Here is a 17912-nt window from a genome sequence, read left to right on the forward strand (position 1 = left end):
TGGCCAATGGCAATTGAGTTCTCCATGCCCGTTTCTGGAAAATGTTTATCTTCGAATTAATGAAGCACACACGTGAAAGCACCGACATTATATATACTTCCAGTGTCCCAGCGACCTCCACAGTCCTTCTGAAACCAGGCTACACTTCAAAATCACTTCGAAACCTGCTTTAGGCTGTCCAAGTATTCAGAAACTCCAGGGGCTGGGGAGAAGGGCTAGAGGTGTATTTATTTAGGAAACGCTTCCCGACTGATTCTATAATTGGGAACTACTGTGAGATACACAAACATGATCACATTGCAACTAGAAACTGAAAACCAAACCTCAAAGGCAGTTTTGTAACTTTATTTGATGATCAGCAGTCAGTTCTCATCCACATTAACTGTCTGTAGATCTGCAAAGGAAGCGACAGCCAGTCACCTTCCATAGCCACATCACATTTCAACACCCAATACCTTTCTTGAGGGGTTTAGGCAAGTAACGGTATTCGCTGTGCCCTTCTTACAACCCAGATATGGAGCCAGTTTGTATCCTTCTGCACTTCCTCATGCGATGACAAAAAAGGCTTAGCGGTCATGCCTGTCACTCATACCCTAATGAGGACGCCAGGCATATAGGTGCACAGCATTTGCTGGACAGATACATTCAGGTGGTAAGCACTAACGAGCTTCTAATCCAAACAGCTACGTGGAAGGGAATAAAACTTACTTTTGAAAGTGGTGACAGGTACGTAGGTAACCAATGTATAGAGCTTATTTGGTGAATCTTCATCCTCATTACGCTTCCTGGACAACCGCACCCGGATGCGGTATGGGACATTCCTAAAATAGGCAAATGCTGCTAGTCAATTCCTCCTATCACGAAAATAGCCACCAACTGTATCCACACATCCTGTCCCCACCGTAACATGCTGTCATTTGCTCTAACCTAACCACCAGCCATTACAGGTGTATATTAGTTCCCTGGAAAATAAACGCACCCACAGGTGGACATTTACTCAACACTGTCATCTCAGGACGGAGACCTGTCTTAACAGGCAGCCACCACTGACATTCACCCTGTGCAGAAACCTGGGCCGAACACGCCAGGTCTTCTCCCTTTCTCACCTGCACCGATGGCGTGGTAGTAGTCTTTGCCTAGGCTAATTTAAATGTGGAGAAACACTAAACTCTGCAGGCCCTCCTAAACGTAAGACTATTAAATGTTCAGTTTCCCTACCTTATGCACACAACCCTCAGCAGCATCAGTGAACTGCATTTCCTTTTATTGGTCTCAGGACGTGAAGTATCCTGAAATTCGGGACTACCCTGGGCTCCCGTGACCCCTCTTCCCTTATGTCAAAGCAGCCATCACTGGCGGCTCCTTTATCAGACACATTGCAGAACTCTAAATGCCAGCCCACTGAGGGCTCAATCTCAGGTCCCTGCCATGCCACCCAACCCCAATGTTGCTGCACCTGCCTCGTTTCAGTCTCATAGAATCCCCTAGCCCATGCCAGTGCCCCTTCCCTTAGCTGGTCCCACTTCTACTCTGGCACCTTACATCCTCCTCCACACCCAATGCAGGGGTTTTCAACCTCGGCACTACTGACATTTGGGCCGGTAATTCTGTTGTGGGGGGCTGCCTTGTGCACTGTAGGATGTTTGGCAGAAATCCTCGGCCTGTAGCAACCCCCAGCATTGACATCAAAAACATGCCTGGGGGTATGTAGGTAAACATGTAGGTAAAATTGCCCAGTTGAAAACCAGTGCTCCAGTGGTTTCTAGATAAATCCAAACTCTTTGCCGTGACCTACAAAGATTCCACGTATCTGTCCCCTGCCTAACTCTCCATCCTTGTTCACTGTTCAAGTTGCTCACTTGGCTCCACCTCCACCAGCCCGTTCCCAGGTTCCGCCGTTTGTTCTCTGTGTAGTGCTCCCACCCATCTCTCAGCCTGCTGGCTCCACCATTCAGGTCTCATTTCATATAGCATGTCACAGACCTTCCCCGCAGGTGCTACCCCACCCTTTGAATTACTGTCACACTCTTCTATACTTCCACATCCATTAGCTAGTCACCGAACTATTTCTATAGACTGCACAGAAAGCTGGGTGAGCCAGTGCAATTTTAAAGCTTCATCTCCCAATACAGATAACTGGAGCACCTTATTCCTTTGGCCCAGACAGCTTTGTTGAGTCTGGTGTCAATGCGTACATCTGGTGTTCCCATCTCCTTCATGGCAAATTTCCGGATCTCTTTGAGTGCCCGTGGGGCACGCTTCTTGAAACCCCTGAGTCAAAAATAATAAATGAATTAAAACAGTACAGAATTAAATGAAATACATGTCCTATTTTCATAAGAGAAATCTAAACCAAACTTTGAACAAAGCAGGATCAATCCTTTTTTCCCACCGGCACGTAATGCCCAGCAACTAATTTAATACTCGGGAGGAAGACGATGCCCAACCCATTTTCACTGATATTAGGATAAGGGCTCTGCATAAGATCATTAAGGAATGCTGATATACCCATCGCTTAACCCTCTCCTGATAAAAACACCCCGAGCTCTAATATTACCTGTGAAGGAGAATCAAAGAGAATCAATGCCGTTAGAATGCTTGAATGTAGAGGACACAACACTGTACATGGTATAAATACAGCAAGCACCCCCAGATCAAAATATAATTATGTCACACCTTAAGGCACAGCGTGTTTTGGGAGAGCATTCAATGCTAATTTCTAAAGGCCACTAACTTGGTCTGTGCCTACAGAGCAGGGGCCTGCAATGTACAGATCTCACAAAGTATGATGTGGATAAGTTACTTCCACGGAGCCCATGGCTTGTGTCAGACACTGTCATAACCCCCCGTGTGTCCCGACCTGGAACTAGATACTATTAACGCGCTGTTTACACAAGGGTACATAAATCCATCTGAACTTCATGCTTTCACTTAAAGAAAAAATGTGAAAAAGCAAAACTTGACTATTGGCAGAAATGGTTAGACCTTCGGTTAAGTGAAGGCCATTGCAAGTAGGGCTGAGAGCTAAGTCTAAAGAGGTGTCCCAGCACCCCAAAACTGAACGTCAGACAAGGGGCCCAAACAATTACTCACCTCTGCAACCCAACGCTCAGCACCTGGCACACAACAGGTGCCCCTGGCTTGTTAGATGAAGCGGACTTGATGAAACCCAGTAAAAGCAACAAACGGAGCACGCCAGCGAGTAAATTCTGCTCTGAAACCTTCAGTGACTTCCCATGACCCACAAAAGATCTGATGCTGCACCCACCACACATCTCACTTGGTCTCTTCTTACATCTCCTCTGCTCTCCTCTTACCAAGCTCCTTGTCATTTTTAGCACACAAGCAAGCTCACATCATTCACTTTAATATTTAACCATCCAGAAATAAAAGGAGCTAGAAATAACAGCACTAGGTAGGTATAACAGACAGGATCCCGTCCTTCAGCTTACGTAGATGACACTCCTGCAGCACACCAAGTGATGTCAAGTCCGACAGAGAAAAACAAGCCAGGGAAAGAGCCAGTGAAGGGACTGTAGGTTTGAACAGGCTGGCCAAGCAGACATGGGAGTGACGAGGGCAGCCACGTAGGTATGAGTGAGGAAAAAACCAGAAGGGGGAAGAAAGGAAAAAACCAAACAGCTACCCTGGATCAGGTACATGCCTGGTATGATTAAAATAACTGGCCAGCTCATATGGAATCATAGCAAGAACTCGGGCTTCTAGTCTGAACGAGAAGGGAAGCCAACGCAGGGTTTGTGGGTAGACCAGGTGTTTGGGGGTGGGGAAGGGAACCAGCAGCAGGGAGCTGCTAACTGCAACCATTCAAGTGACAGAAAATGGTGGCGGTACCAGTGTAATCGATCAGACTGCCAAAAGACACGCTCACTTACCAGTGACTGAAACAGGGAAGGCCACTGGGAAGGTTAGGGTTGGAGATGGACGCCAGGAGTTTGGTTTAGAGCCATGTCAAGTGGCAGGTGGACATTGAAGACCCTAAGACTAGCTGCTGTTACAAAGCAGATAGAAAAGAGCAACCGAGAGAATGGGTTCTGAGGAGGAACCAACAACGAAGACTGAGGAGCAGCTAGAAAAGCAACAAGAAAAACACAAGACTGGAATTTCTGGAAGTAAAAGGAACACAGCATTTCCGTAGAATGAACAATGAAGTGTCAATTGCTGCCAATCAAGTAAGGACAGAAATGACCAAAGGGTTCAGTACCCCCTGCAGGTCTGACGGTGGGGCTTTTGTAACAAACCACAACCAGGCTGAAAAACTCACCCACCTGCAATGGCGCACACCCACTTTTCAAATGTCCGTTACCTGCGTGGCTTTTAAAACATCCCTTTTCACCCAATAACTTACGTTCCACTTGGCACTTTTCCCATTTTCTATCCAAATACCTGTCTAACTCCCGCTACCGAATAACTAGGAAGGCAGGGTCTTTGCTTCTGTGCTGAAGCCACCAAGAGTAGGACAGGGTCTAATACGCTCCCCAAGTGAGTATGTGTGAGCCCCCAATAAAGGGCTGGGGAAGGGAGCACGGTTCCTCACCAGCAGCATTCAAGCCCCAAGACGGCACTGACTGTCTGACCCAGACGCCACCGCACGGACACCAGATAAGAGAAGGCACCAGTGCACGCCGGCCCCCACCTGGCTGGGCGTGCAGCGCGGAAACGCCAGGCGCCACGTGGACGCGGCCGCACGTCCAAGTCCCTCGCGAGATGGGGTGTCCCCATATGCCCAGGCAAGTGCAAGAACTTGTGCTGCACGGGCCGGTGCCCATAGAGTATCTCGCCACGTAACACGCAGAACACTCCAACCATTCCAGAGAAGAGTCGGTCTCCGTGATCCGCAGTGAACACCCCGCGCCCGGGAAAGCACCCAGAACCACGCCCGACGCCCTCGCACAGCACAGCGAGGCCACCACACCCCCGGGCGCTCCCCACCAACACCGCCCTACAACCCCACCGATCCGTCCTCTGTGTCCCCACAGCAGCTTCACCCCGACCGTGCACCCCGACCAGCACTAGGCAGGACCCCGTCTGGGCCCGCGGACGGCGCGGACCCCACGTAAGCGCTCAGCCGGGGCGGGCAGCGCTACCAACCGCGGAGCTTCCCGGCGTCTGCGGGCCGCGCGCTCCCTCCCCGCGCGCGCTCCCTCCCCGCGCGCGCTCCCTCCCCGCGCGCGCTCCCTCCCCGCGCGCCCTTCCCCCGCCCAGGTACGTTCCACGCAGTTCAGTGCAGACCACGCGTCCCGCCAACGCTCTCCAGCCGTCACCGCGCCCGCGTTACCCGTTAAAGCCCCTGATCGCAAACGCGGCCCGGGGACCAGATCCCAGCCTTTGCAGAAGAGACGCGTCGCCGCCCGACCCCGCGGCCTTCGACCGGTCACACGGACCTCGGAGCGACGAGCGCGCGCGCGGTCGGGAGCCCCCGCCCCAAGGCCGCGGGGACACTCACACTCCGTGGATGCGCTTGTGAATGTTGATGGTGTACTCCCTGGTCACCACCTCGTTGATGGCAGAACGGCCCTTCTTTTTCTCGCCACCCTTCTTCGCGGGAGCCATCTAAACCGAGGAGACACGGAGGCTTAGAACAGCGTGGCACAGGCCCAGTCCTTCTTCCCTTCCGGGGGCAGAGGCCCGGCCCAGGTCCCCGCAGCCACAGGTCCCGGCGGAGCCAGGCCGGCCGTCCCTCAGCTGCCTCCGCCCCAGAAACTTCTGCGGCCCCGGGCTCCCCTAAGCCACTTTCCCTCCCGGGTTACGAGAGCCTTTAAACGTAGCGCGAATTTCCGCCCCGGAACGCAGAGTCCCCGGCCAGTTCAGGAGAGACCCCCACTGTCCTCGTCAATGCAATCCCGGTCGAGGATGGGTCCAGATTCCTAAATCGCTGACCCGCCGGCCATACTCACCCTGCCGGGCCCAAGTAGAAAAGAAAGAGCGCGAGGTATTGTGGGAGAGGGAAAGCAGCGTCTCAAGCACAACTTCCGGGTTGCCTGGAAGCAGGTGGAGCGAGAGGCGAGGCTGTGACGTCAGTGGTGCGCGCCTGAGGTCAGGCGAGCAGGCCTCGGGGGCGCGGTGGGGGCGGGGTCTGGGCGCGGGGGCGGGGTCTGGGCGCGGGGGCGGGGTCTGGGCGGGCCGCGGCTGCGCTCTTAGGGTGCTCTGGAGTGTGGCGTTCTCTGCTCCGGTGGCTTGCGCCTATTTTCCGAGATAAAGCTCGTAAAAAGTGTCAAGTGAAAAGCATGTCACTGAGGAAGCCAGTCAGAGAAAATTAAAACCTAAGCCCCCAGCAGGCTGAGAGCAGGGCCCCGAAGAGAAAACGTTCTTTTGTATTTCCCATTCACTCATTGACTGGGCCAACGTTTACTGAACCTGTGCGCTGCTGGGCGCTGCTGGGGGCTGGGTGGGCGCTGCTGGGCGCTGCTGGGCGCTGGCTGGGCGCTGCTGGGCGCTGGCTGGGCGCTGCTGGGCGCTGCTGGGGGCTGGGTGGGCGCTGCTGGGCGCTGCTGGGCGCTGGCTGGGCGCTGGCTGGGCGCTGCTGGGCGCTGGCTGGGCGCTGCTGGGGGCTGGGTGGGCGCTGCTGGGCGCTGCTGGGCGCTGGCTGGGCGCTGCTGGGCGCTGGCTGGGCGCTGGCTGGGCGCTGCTGGGCGCTGGTTGGGCGCTGCCTGGGCGCTGCTGGGCGCTGCTGGGCGCTGGCTGGGCGCTGGCTGGGCGCTGCTGGGCGCTGGCTGGGCGCTGCTGGGCGCTGGCTGGGCCCTGGCTGGGCGCTGCTGGGGGCTGGCTGGGCGCTGCTGGGCGCTGCTGGGCGCTGGCTGGGCGCTGGCTGGGCGCTGCTGGGGGCTGGCTGGGCGCTGCTGGGCGCTGCTGGGCACTGGCGGGCGCTGGCTGGGCGCTGGCTGGGCGCTGCTGGGCGCTGGCTGGGCGCTGGCTGGGCGCTGCTGGGCGCTGCTAAGCGCTGGCTGGGCGCTGCTGGGGGCTGGGTGGGCGCTGGCTGGGCGCTGGCTGGGCGCTGGCTGGCGGTCCCAGAGGTGACCAAGACACAGCAGCCGCTCTAGCTGTGCTCACATCCAGCAGGGCGACTCCTGAATGAGAGTCGTTACTGCCCTAGACTGTGGAGCTACTGTAGGGGCCTGTCTGGCCTGATGAACAAAAAGTGGTGACGTGCTAGACCTTGATGAGACAGGTAAAGAGTTAACAGAAACGAGCTTAAAAATTGACCGCTGGGCTCTGACTCTCCCTGCCCCCCAGCTGTGGGCACAGAACCGTTCCCAAGGGAAGCCAAGTGTCACCGCAACCCCCTGCATGCTGTCAAACACCCTACGTCCTGCATAGAAAAATATAAAACCCCAGCTACGCAGAAACCTGCTGCACCTATCTACTCAAATCTGTCTGTTCCAGCAACTCCTCTGCCGGTGCTTCTCTTCTTCAACAAACATTCTGACTTCTATCCGTCTGTGCTTTGTGAGTCCTTTCAGGACCCGCGAGCAGACCATGATAGACCTGTCAAGCTGAGGGGACTAGTTGGCAGGCCTGGCCAGCCCGGTGACAGAAAGCAACCACACAGGATGGCGGATCGTAATTCCTAACTGGGGAGGTCTGGTGAGTAGTCACTTCCTAGGCCTACCAGCTTCCTTAGCAAAGGTCAGTTTTTTTACCTTAAGTGAGCTCTGTCCACCATTCTAACGCATCTAGGATAACATACTTTTCAAATGTCAAAGTAATTTTCTTTTCCAGACCCCACAGAAGCAGACTTACTGGCCACAGGGGTATTGACACTGAAAGCACCCTCGTTATCATGTTGCCCACATGCCATTTCCATTCACTATGTCAAATGTTAACTATCCTGTACCCACCAATGTAAAGGAAGTACATGTTTCCCCATTTTGCTTTTTATCCAATCCTAGGCATTTCCCCACTCTCCTTTCTCCTGCCTCCTCAATATACTACTAATGGATTTCATGTAACTTTCCTTATGCTTTCTCCTTTGGTTCTAAATACAAAATAAGATGCAGAACGGCCATGTACTCAAATTTGGCTCAAATAGATTCTTACAAAGCTTTCTACAGGTCTGAACATTCTTTTGTCCACAAGTGGGCCAGGGAGGCTTGTGCTGGGTCTGGAAGGAAGGGCAGAAGGTAGCTGGGCAGAGAAGTGGCAGGGCGTGCCGTACAGGGAAGGTCTAAAGCAGTCTGGCTCCCCAGGCTCTCGGCTAAGAGGTGAGATAATCTGTGAGCCTTATTCAAGAGTTTGAATATTGCAGGTAATGAATCACTGAAAGGTTTTCAGGAGGGCAGTGCCATGATCAGATTTGTTTTAGAATTAATTTGGTTACACTGTGAAGAATAGATTGGGAGTGGGGACAAGTTGGTATCAAGGAGACTAGTGGAAGGAAACTACACAATACAGACAAACGAGGAGGGTCTGAACTAAGGCAATTACAGCGAGATTGCAAAGGGGCAGGCCAATTTTATAGAAATAAAGAAGTAAAATCAAGAGGACTTGGAGAGAGAAAACTAGTGTAGACTCACTACATTTAAGAGGTATGGGGAGGTGGAGGCTGAAGAAATTAGTAAAGTGTCATTAGAACAGTAGGAAAAGACTTATTTGAAAATATTTTCATAAGTCCAAAGGAAGCCGGAGTGGTCAACCGGTTCTAAATGCTACAGAGTTCAAGTAAGGCAAAAACAGATGTACCCACTAGATTCTGCAGAGGAGATTATCAGCAATTTTAACAAGTTTCACTAGTGGAGCAGTGGGGAGAAGCCAGATGATGACAGGGTAAGGAGTGAGTATGGAGATGGGCTGCTTTCCATCTATTCTGTCCCTTGGGGCACAGATGCTGGAAGAAGACAAACGGAGGGGAGCAAAAGGCAGGGAGGCTGGGGTAGCAGTAGGCAGTCAGGTTGGACAAGTGGCTTAGATGTGACGTGAGAGAAGATGGGAGCTCTGAGGAGGTGCCCAGAAGGGATCATTCTAGAGCTTCCTAGAAGCCTAGAAACTAGAATCCCTAGTCACCAGTCTAGGGATTCTAAGCCAGCCAATTGGATCCATGGATCCACACAGCCCTTATCCTGATGAACTCTCTTATTTCATAGAAGCACACCATTTAGTGGCTTCTTAAGACACTTAAGGAGGATGGGAGCTAAAGTTTTTGACCCTCACTATCTGAAGGTATGTATTCAACCCTCAGATTTATTTTGACTGGTATGGAATTCTAGGCTGGAAAGCATTTCTCCCCGGCATTTTGAAGGCATGCTCCATTGCTCTCCTCCTCCCCTCCCCCTGCCTGTTCTCCTCTTCCTTGGGCCAAGGCACCTGAAACCTGCCTCAAGCCTTTTGGTGCCATAATGATGGCCCACTGGGATTACTTTCTGATCCTGACTCCCTCCCTATGCCCCTCCTTGCAGATATGACCCTACCCTTTCTAACTGGCTCCCAGCACCTAGAGTGGAACTAAGCACCTGATGGTGCCTCCTGGGCACTACACATAGGGATGATAAAGTGTCACCACAATAAATCAGACATCTGGTGTCAGCTGACTCAAATTTCCATATAATTCTGGGAATGTGAAGGAGGAGTCTGATGCCAGCAGATCAAAGGTTAGCTCACAGACTATGTATAACCGAGTCCGTGGTCCCCATGCCAAACTCACAAGTCACCAACTCTGGACCTTCCACGTCTGCCGGCAGAAATCGCAGCCTTTTCTGGACGAGGGTGGGTGTGGTAAGATCCTTAAACCTAGGGAGGTGTAAAATTTTTATTTGGTGAGTTACTGAAACCCTAAGCATGGTGTATAAAACTGGCACACTGAGAAGATGTAAGAATGAGCATGGATTAAAATACAAAACAAAATGAAGTGCGTGGTACCGTATTCACATCTTTGCCACCAGTTTTGATGGCAAAACTCATTTTTTTTTCAATAAATATTGAAATGAGTGACTCATTTCTGTTATCACTATATTTTCTGGGTTCTGTCTGCTTTTGAGATGTTTTAGAACTTTTAAGGGATCTTCTGTCAGACTTGAGATTGTAATTACATCCTTACAAGTGTTTATATTGGTAATCTACTTATTTCATAATTGGGAAAATTTATTTTTGTAAATTCCTAAGTAGTGACTCATTTGTTGTGTAAGTAGCATGTGATGGATAAGGGAAATGTTGACTACTTAATGGTTAAAAAAATGCTGATACATATACAATATTGAATGCATTGGACATTAAATGAATTACTCTTAGTGGTGACTATATCTTTCCATGTACAAGATATGATGAAAATGAATTTACCAGCATGGAGGATAAAGCTCTTCAGTTTGTGTAGGTGTTTTGCTTGTGGCTTCACTGAAAAAAATGGTGCTGTTGGGGAGGGCAAATGTTTTCAAAGGCAACTGAGTCACACACTGAATTAAATTCAGGACCTTTCCAGTGAGTATAAAGTGGTAACCCAACATCTGAGTGTACATTTTAAGGCATGTATCAATTTAGTGAATGTGAGGAAGTGTTACCCTGTTTCCCCTGTAACTGGACATCGGTTGGTTAGGCAAAAATCCTAAAGGAGATTCTTCTTTGTTTCTAATGAACTTTTTTATCCCCCCAGAAAAATAAAACTCTTCTAGTTACCAGAAGACTATATATTTCAGCTATTTAATCAACCACATTATGCATATAGAAGTCTGGTACTGTTTGTATTACATGTATGTATAGTATGTAGTTTGTATGTGTCTGTCCATAGAACTACATATGGCATTTCTCTGCAGAACCAGATTAATTCTTTCTCTGGGTTATTAGTGGCTGTTTTTATAACCTTCAGGCTTCACATAAAGTGAAGACATAAATCAATCAAAGCAATTTTGTAGCAAACACTCAAATTTCACCAGATAATTTAGGCAAGGATGCCAAATGTCGTAGCTTAGAATGATCTAATAGTTGACCAGTTCACCATGTTGCCTGTATAAACAAAATTGTAAATTAATTTAATGAACTTTATGTAGTTGCCATTACAGTCAGAAGATACTATATTTCAGTTGAGTGAGTTTCAAGATATTAAAAAACGTGGTGTATTCCAGAGTTCACATTTCAGTCACTTCTCATGAGCCAAGACTTTATAGTTTTCCAAATAGAAAGGTCATGCTTTTTCTGGACACTGGACAGGGTTGCAAAACAGTCTTTTAAAGAGCAAAATTCAATGAATCAAAAGCTTAGGGATTAAACTCCCCCTGATGTTTTGTAGATTTAAAGAAATATTTATTACACAATAAGAGTTTTCTGAGTTTATCCAGATTCTGAACCTGAGTAAGATTTAAGCAATGTTAAATTAAATAAGTAGCACGGCTTACTCCACCCGCTTCTAATGCCTTCCAGCTAGAAAATCCTAGGAAGATAAATGAGCTGAACACTGTGTTCTACTTAGAAGGATTGTGACAGCCCATTAACATAAAAATTCTTTTACAGAAAAATCAGACCTACAAACCTTCAAATTTACAAAACAGTTAAATTACAAAATAGTTAATCCAATTTCATACAGACGTTTTTGTTTTAAAAAGAGGGTTCATTTCTGGTTCCTTTAAACAGTAAATGATCCTAACTCATGAGAAATATTTAGACTTACCTTTTTCCAGGAATACAGCAACTGTGTGACAAATAACTCCTTTTTGATGTATTTATATGGCAGTTTCTTAGGCCATCCAAAGATGCTGGTCACAGAGCCGAGACGAGCGAGCCATCCTTCACAGGAAAGCAGGTAGAAGCACAGAATTACGGCAATGGAACAAGGAAAGGACCTCAGTTCTCTTGGGCCAGTGGTTATGGACAGGGCTGTGCTGGGCACCGCCATCTCTGTGGTTCTCAATCAGTGTGCCAGGGCACCCTCATGTCAGTGTGATGAAGCCTCATGTGAAAGGGGCATGTCTGTAGTCGGCAGAAGCCTCCTACATGCCGCTGCTCTATCTGCCCCCGTCACCATGACACGTGTGCACATCTCACACCCAGACACACAAAACCCAAGTGCATCACTGACGTCCAAGTGCTGGCAGTCACAGCCCATGGAACTCAGCCCAGGTGAGTTGAATTATGGGCTATGAATGCTCTGGTGGAGAATGCCTTGGTTATCTCCACAGATTACCTATAAGGTTGACACGCTTCCAGGGACTTGTTCTGCTTTTGTTTGTCTGTTTTGCTGTCATTTCTGTGAACCAACCATTTTTTTTTTTTTTCTGGTGCAACCTTTGAAAGATCAGGAACCTGATGAGCTGATGTATATGTTGGAACTCAGAAAACGAATCGCCACCAGCTGGCTTATTTACTGCTTTCTTGTACCACTTCCACACATTTCATTGCCTTTAGAAACATCTTGAAATTTATAAAGAAATTAATGTTTACTGATGAAAAGATGAATGCATGCATAGAGGAAATTGTACAAATCTGTTTATTACAAAATGTCCACTCACAGAAAAACACAAGAAAAACTTTTATACTTTGATATTTGGGAAAGGAACTGGTGTCTCCGATACAAAATAATTTACACATAATCCATACCATTTTATTTTATATAGAAATAGGTCATTATTACAACAGCTGTACATGTCACTACACTTCGTCTTATAATTACATAAAATCTTTTCTTTAGAAACATCTCAACATAACAAAACATACAAAAAAAAAAAAAAAGCAAAGTGCATTATGAAAAGGAAATCCAGTCCTGGGTTTATCATGAAAGTTGTGTAGGAAGATGCAGCAGTCTCCCTCCCAGGCCCAGCACAGGTGGGGGTACCTCAGGGCCTGTCTGGCTTGTGAAACCCCTCCCTTCTTAGCCCTGGAGTTCTCAAGATTCTGGGATGTCAGCTGCATGATTGTGCTTCGCTTTGAGTCCGCCTTGTAGTTGCAATCAATGAAGTAAACAAGAAACAGTCCAGTGTTATATTTAGGGGGGAAAAATCACCAGCATGGTGTGGGGTGGAGACCCTCATTCCATTAGGGTTTTTGCCGGAGGGGGTGGGGCTACAGCCTGGTCAATGACCAGCTGTGCTCTCTGATTGGTGGACTGTTTTTGTTATTGTGGTCTCCAAATGAAGTCACGAGACCTCATTAGTTTTCAAAGTTGAAAGTGCCTAGGTTATCTCCTCTGTGCAGCTGTGCAAATTAAAACAAAAACAACCATTTAAAAATAATGAAAAATAATCTCTTTATTCTCTCTTCAACAGATCTCTGACCCAAGTGCTTCCGGAATGCAAAGGAAAGAGGATCGAGAGAATGAAGGCCAGCTAGCATGTGTGGATGGGCCACTGCTGGCTAGCGTGACCAGTGTGCTCTCGGGAGGATACAACGAGATGCGCCATCTGATAAGGTCAACTGAGTAACAACAACGTCCCAATATGGCTGTAGAGTGTGCCCGAGGCGTGCAGAGGCAAGGAGAACCCGGCCAGCTTTGCTGATCATTCCCACGTGCCAGCTGCTGCTGTCCGGGGATGGTTACCATCCAGGAGATCCGAAATATATGCAGTGTGCACAAATGCCAAGGGTTTAAGTTCAGACTCCTCTCCCCCTTCGTCTGTCCATCGGTTAAAGTTGACTGGGACCCGCCTGAGGTGCCAGGGCACTACCGGGGGGGCTGCTGGAGGCCTGATGACTCCGACAGGCTGCTGACCCTGCGGGATGGGCGCGGGGGCTGGGGTTGTGGGGCAAAGCCCAGGGTCCCTGGCTGCTGGGAGTAGGTGGAGAGAAGGAGCGAGTCCTGGTGCTCACTGTGCAAAGAGGTTGGCGCCTGTACCTGGGAAAAAAAGGAAACGGGCTCCAGTGGTGCTCCTGTAATTCCACAACTCCTCAGCTGAAACGTGGATGTGGTCAAACCCCCGGACTCTCCTCTGTGGCTGGGTGTCTCGTGGTGAGGGCTCGGGCAGGACCTCGGGGACAGGGTGCCTGGCGGGGAATGGAACTCTAGGCTCTGTCAGACGGGGTGAATTCTGAAGCCAAGCTTCCTGCCAGCACGAGGGGCTCCTCCTGGCCCAGTGGGAACGTGTGCACACGGTCCACGGGCAGCCTGTACATTTGCGGATGTTGGAAGCTGAGACCACATGCAGGTAACATCCAGCGCAGGACCCAAACACGCACACAGCCTGCATACTTTCACCGGTGTTCCCTGCTGCGTGACTACTTCCAATTACTGCTGAGCTCTGGCACCTACTAGGAAACATCCTGCTTTGAAGGTCAGAAACTTCAGCTGGCCAACCCCCAACTTGGGAACCTTCAATCTCACCTCCCACTACCTCCGTCCATGAAGTCTCCCCCTCGAAGTGACCCAGGCCACCCTGTTTCTGAGGCTGCCAGGCTGTCTCTCTTGCTAGGACAACATCCCTTCGCCTCTCAGTTACCCACACTGATATTTCCCAGTCTTCCGGCTCTGCAGCAGTGTCCCCGAGTCCCTCCTTCCCAAAGGCCTCCCAGACACCCACAGAGCTCTGCTGGCATTAACCCAGAGCTCCGCTGCTCTCTGTGACAGCCCCTCATCCCTGGGGGCCCTGAGGAGGCCGGAGAGCTCTTCGCCTTCCTAACCCGACGCCTTGGGTGGAACAGGTGTCTGCAAACACAGTTGCTGCTACTGCTGGGAAAATACATGGGAGGCCCCTAACTCTCCCCCTGCCCTGTCATGGCAGCACCCCCTGGGCTGGGGGCTGGGGGCTGGGGGCTGGGCCCAAATCTCGTATGACAAGATACACAGAGCTGAATCTTGAGTTGCCTCCCACCATGCCTGGGGTCAGCAAGATTTGAAAAGCCTACCCTAGACGGTTTGGCAGCTTTGAATTCAATGAGATTCTAGACCTGCAAGGATAACTCTTTTCACCTCTGTCTCCTTGTCCTCTAAGGGTCTGTCACGGCACACTCTCCTATGGCTTCGAAGGTGCCCAAGCAGGGCGGCTGGGTGAAGGGAAAGCCAGTGTATTTGGCACTTGCTTTAAGTAACTAGTGACTGCATGTAAACGTTTTCCTGGAAAGCCCCTATCTCGTGCAACGTAATTATATTTATTAAGGAAGTTGGATGAATCTTTAACCCAACATGATTTAATTTTATATTTGTATAAGACTTTGTGTATAAACAAGTCTGAGAAACATAGTTGTCAGTGTCTGATTTTCACTTTAAAACTATGGACACCATAATAAAAATTACTTTTTAGAAATGGACCTTTTTAGCACATAACCATCTGAGGCACAATAGCTGATGCTAAATTTCTCACACTATATATACTTATAACCTTTGAGCAGTAGGAGGTTTAGAAACTATAAAGATTCAAATACAAATCTGTCAGGGGTTTATTGCTGCCCTGAGGACTAGAACCACCTCCAAAGGAAGTGGGGGAAAGGCCTGTCTGGCCTGGGCTGGGAGCTGGGTCCCTGGGCTGGGGGCTGGGTCCCTGGGCTGGGGGCTGGGTCCTTGAGCTGGGGGCTGGGTGCCCGGGCTGGGGGCTGGGTCCCTGGGCTGGGGGCTGGGCCCCTGGGCCCTGGGCTGGGGCCTTGGATCTGGGCCCCTTTTTCCCCCAAGTCCCCCATAATTGCCCTACACCCACCTGCAGGAAGTGCTGCTGGGCCTGTGCCGGCTGCAGGGGTGCTGGCTGGGAGCTGGGGAAGCTGGGGTGCAGCACGGCCTGCCCCATCAGCAGGACAGGGGTTGGGGCGCCGCTGCTGGTGCTGTGCACGTCTGCATTCGTAAACACGGCCTGGCTTTGTGCATACCTGTGGTTTCACAACGGAAGGAGAAAACAGACCTTTAAGGAAGAGGTGTTGGTTTGACACCAACAGCATGGGCAACATGGGAAAAATAGATAAAGTGGATCTTTTCAAAATGAAAAATGTTTGTCCATCAAAGGATACCATCCATGAAGCAAAAAGGTCACCCAAGAAAAATACCTGCAAATCATGTATCTAATGAGGGATTGACGTCCAGAACATGGAAAGAACTCCTACAACTCAACAACAACAACAAACAACCCAATTAAAAAATGGGCAAAGGGCTTGGATGGACATTTCTCTAAAGAAAAGATACAGATGGCCAATAATCACATTAACAGATGCTCAACATTACTAGTCATTAGAGAAATGAAAAGCAAGAGCACAATGAGAGACACCTCCACATCCATTACGATGGCGATTAGGAAACAAACAAACAAAAAACAAGTGTTGGTGAAGATGAAAAAGTGGTGGTAGAGTGGTGGCTGCCAGGGTCCGGGGGAGGAGATATGGGGAGTTATGTGCAATGGGGACAGAGCTTCAGTTTGGGAAGATGAAAAAGTTCGTGAGCTGGATGGTGGTGATGGTTGCACGACGATGTGAATATCCTCAATGCCACTGAACCACACACTTAAAAATGGTTACGATGGTAAATGTTACATGATATATGACTATGTGTTCTACCACAATACAAAATTAAAAATAAAAGAAGAGGTGTTGATGATAATGAGCTGTTAACAAGGGGCGAAAAGAGGCCATTTAGGAAAAGGTCTGCAGGAGCACAGACTAAGAATAGACGCTTAAAAACACTGGAGAGAAGCCCATTTTGCATTATAGTTTTAGAAATGTAATTTCTCTATATGGGGTCACTTGTAACAGGCAGTGTGGGCTTTAAACGTCCCCTGGGAGGCCTCTGTGTATGTGGGAGGCAGACCCAGACACACCCTAGAAGATGGAGCGTTAGGTCATGTCTGGAAGAGGGCGAGGGGGAAGATGGGGAGGATATAAATTATTGGGTTGACTGAAAATGGCTGTTAGAGTTTCAAGAAGAAAGAGTTTCCATTTTTATCTAGTTCACTGCATTTTAAGCATCTCAGGAAAGTGATGTAACAAGATTCACTGTTTCCACTCATGTGGGTCACTTAGGAAGAACAGCCCAAATCCAAAACCAAATCCAACCCCCTGCCTGACAGAGAGCGCCGCTGGGGAATTCACAGGCAGCTTCCCGCAGTGCACAATCCCACGCCCGTCACAGGGTTTCTATCAGCACAGAATGAAATGACAGAGGCACAAGGCCTTTGACCCTCAGCAATGCTCGGAACCATCTGCTGTTACTATTCTTAGTAGCTGAAGGAGAACGAAGGACTTCAGGGGATGGTCTCACGGGGTGGCTGTAAGGCCGGCATGAGGGCACACCAGGCCTAATTAGCTGGCACTGTCCTGGTAAACTTCTGACAAAAATTAAACCCATGTTTACACAAAAAAAGACGTTTGTGAGATAGCTCTATTTCTGCTTCATTTCAAAGGGCTAGGAACTGTTTTCCACTGGCTTTTCAAGCATTTGCCCCTATGTCTCCCTCCAAGACAACTTTTCTCTAGAATTAAACAGCTGAGCAAAGCTGCTTCTGGTTTTAGGGTTTCTCCTGAGGTGGGGAAAGGAGAGAGAGAGAAAGGGCTGCATGTCTGGGAGGACCAGGGGGCCCCCATTTGCAGGGTTTCACAGTGCCGTTGCACAGTTCTAGAACCACAGAGCAGGCAAAGTGTGCCTGTGGAATTTGCCAGCAACTGCTGGTCAGCAGGAGCCGTGGGCTACATTTCCCTGGTATACAACCAAGGGCGAAGGGTTTCAGACCTGTAAAGACGTTGAAAATGATGCCAAATTGGGCGTATAATAGTTCCATTCAGGTTCTGTTCTATTCATGGGATGTTGACACAAAGTGTTATCTGCTCCCATGGGAAACAGCAGAAGAAAAGCTAAGGGCGGAGTCCTTCAAAGGAGGACCCTGCCTTCAGTGGACACTCACAGGGCTAGCTGCTGGTCCACGCAGCCTGAGACCACCCAGTGCGGCTCTCAGCCTCCTCCCTCCCCCTGGGCCACCTACTTGACTTGTTGTCCAGTCCTGCTGACCTCTGAGGGCTGCCTCGCGTCACAGGACCCAGGCATCATGGGCTGGATAGGCTGACTCAGCAACAGC

At 49.6% G+C, this 17912-nt stretch overlaps 2 protein-coding genes across 5 annotated transcripts in view; both read right to left on the bottom strand.

The window, feature by feature from the left end:
* Window positions 1-324: 324 nt before the first annotated feature.
* RPL31 (ribosomal protein L31) lies at window positions 325-11971 on the bottom strand. The gene is made up of 7 exons (XM_081069230.1): window positions 11609-11971; window positions 9656-9741; window positions 5916-7173; window positions 5465-5571; window positions 2146-2271; window positions 709-821; window positions 325-394 (listed from the first exon to the last, which is right to left on the bottom strand). The coding sequence occupies exons 4-7, from the start codon at window positions 5569-5571 to the stop codon at window positions 363-365; spliced, it is 378 nt and encodes a 125-aa protein (XP_080925356.1). The 5' UTR covers window positions 5916-7173; window positions 9656-9741; window positions 11609-11971; the 3' UTR covers window positions 325-362.
* Window positions 11972-12402: 431 nt separating this feature from the next.
* Window positions 12403-17912, bottom strand: part of NPAS2 (neuronal PAS domain protein 2) — a 149082-nt gene continuing 143572 nt past the window's right edge. For all 4 annotated transcript variants that reach the window (XM_081069231.1, XM_081069232.1, XM_081069234.1 and 1 more), the window contains exons 19-21: window positions 17820-17912; window positions 15558-15723; window positions 12403-13765 (exon numbers count right to left, since the gene is read on the bottom strand). In XM_081069231.1, coding sequence (XP_080925357.1) covers window positions 13595-13765; window positions 15558-15723; window positions 17820-17912 — 430 coding nt within the window. In that variant the 3' untranslated portion in view covers window positions 12403-13594. The remainder of the gene's footprint in view (window positions 13766-15557; window positions 15724-17819) is intronic.

This window comes from Rhinolophus hipposideros (genome assembly GCF_964194185.1).
Source record: "Rhinolophus hipposideros genome assembly, chromosome: 12".
Lineage (NCBI taxonomy): Eukaryota > Metazoa > Chordata > Mammalia > Chiroptera > Rhinolophidae > Rhinolophus > Rhinolophus hipposideros.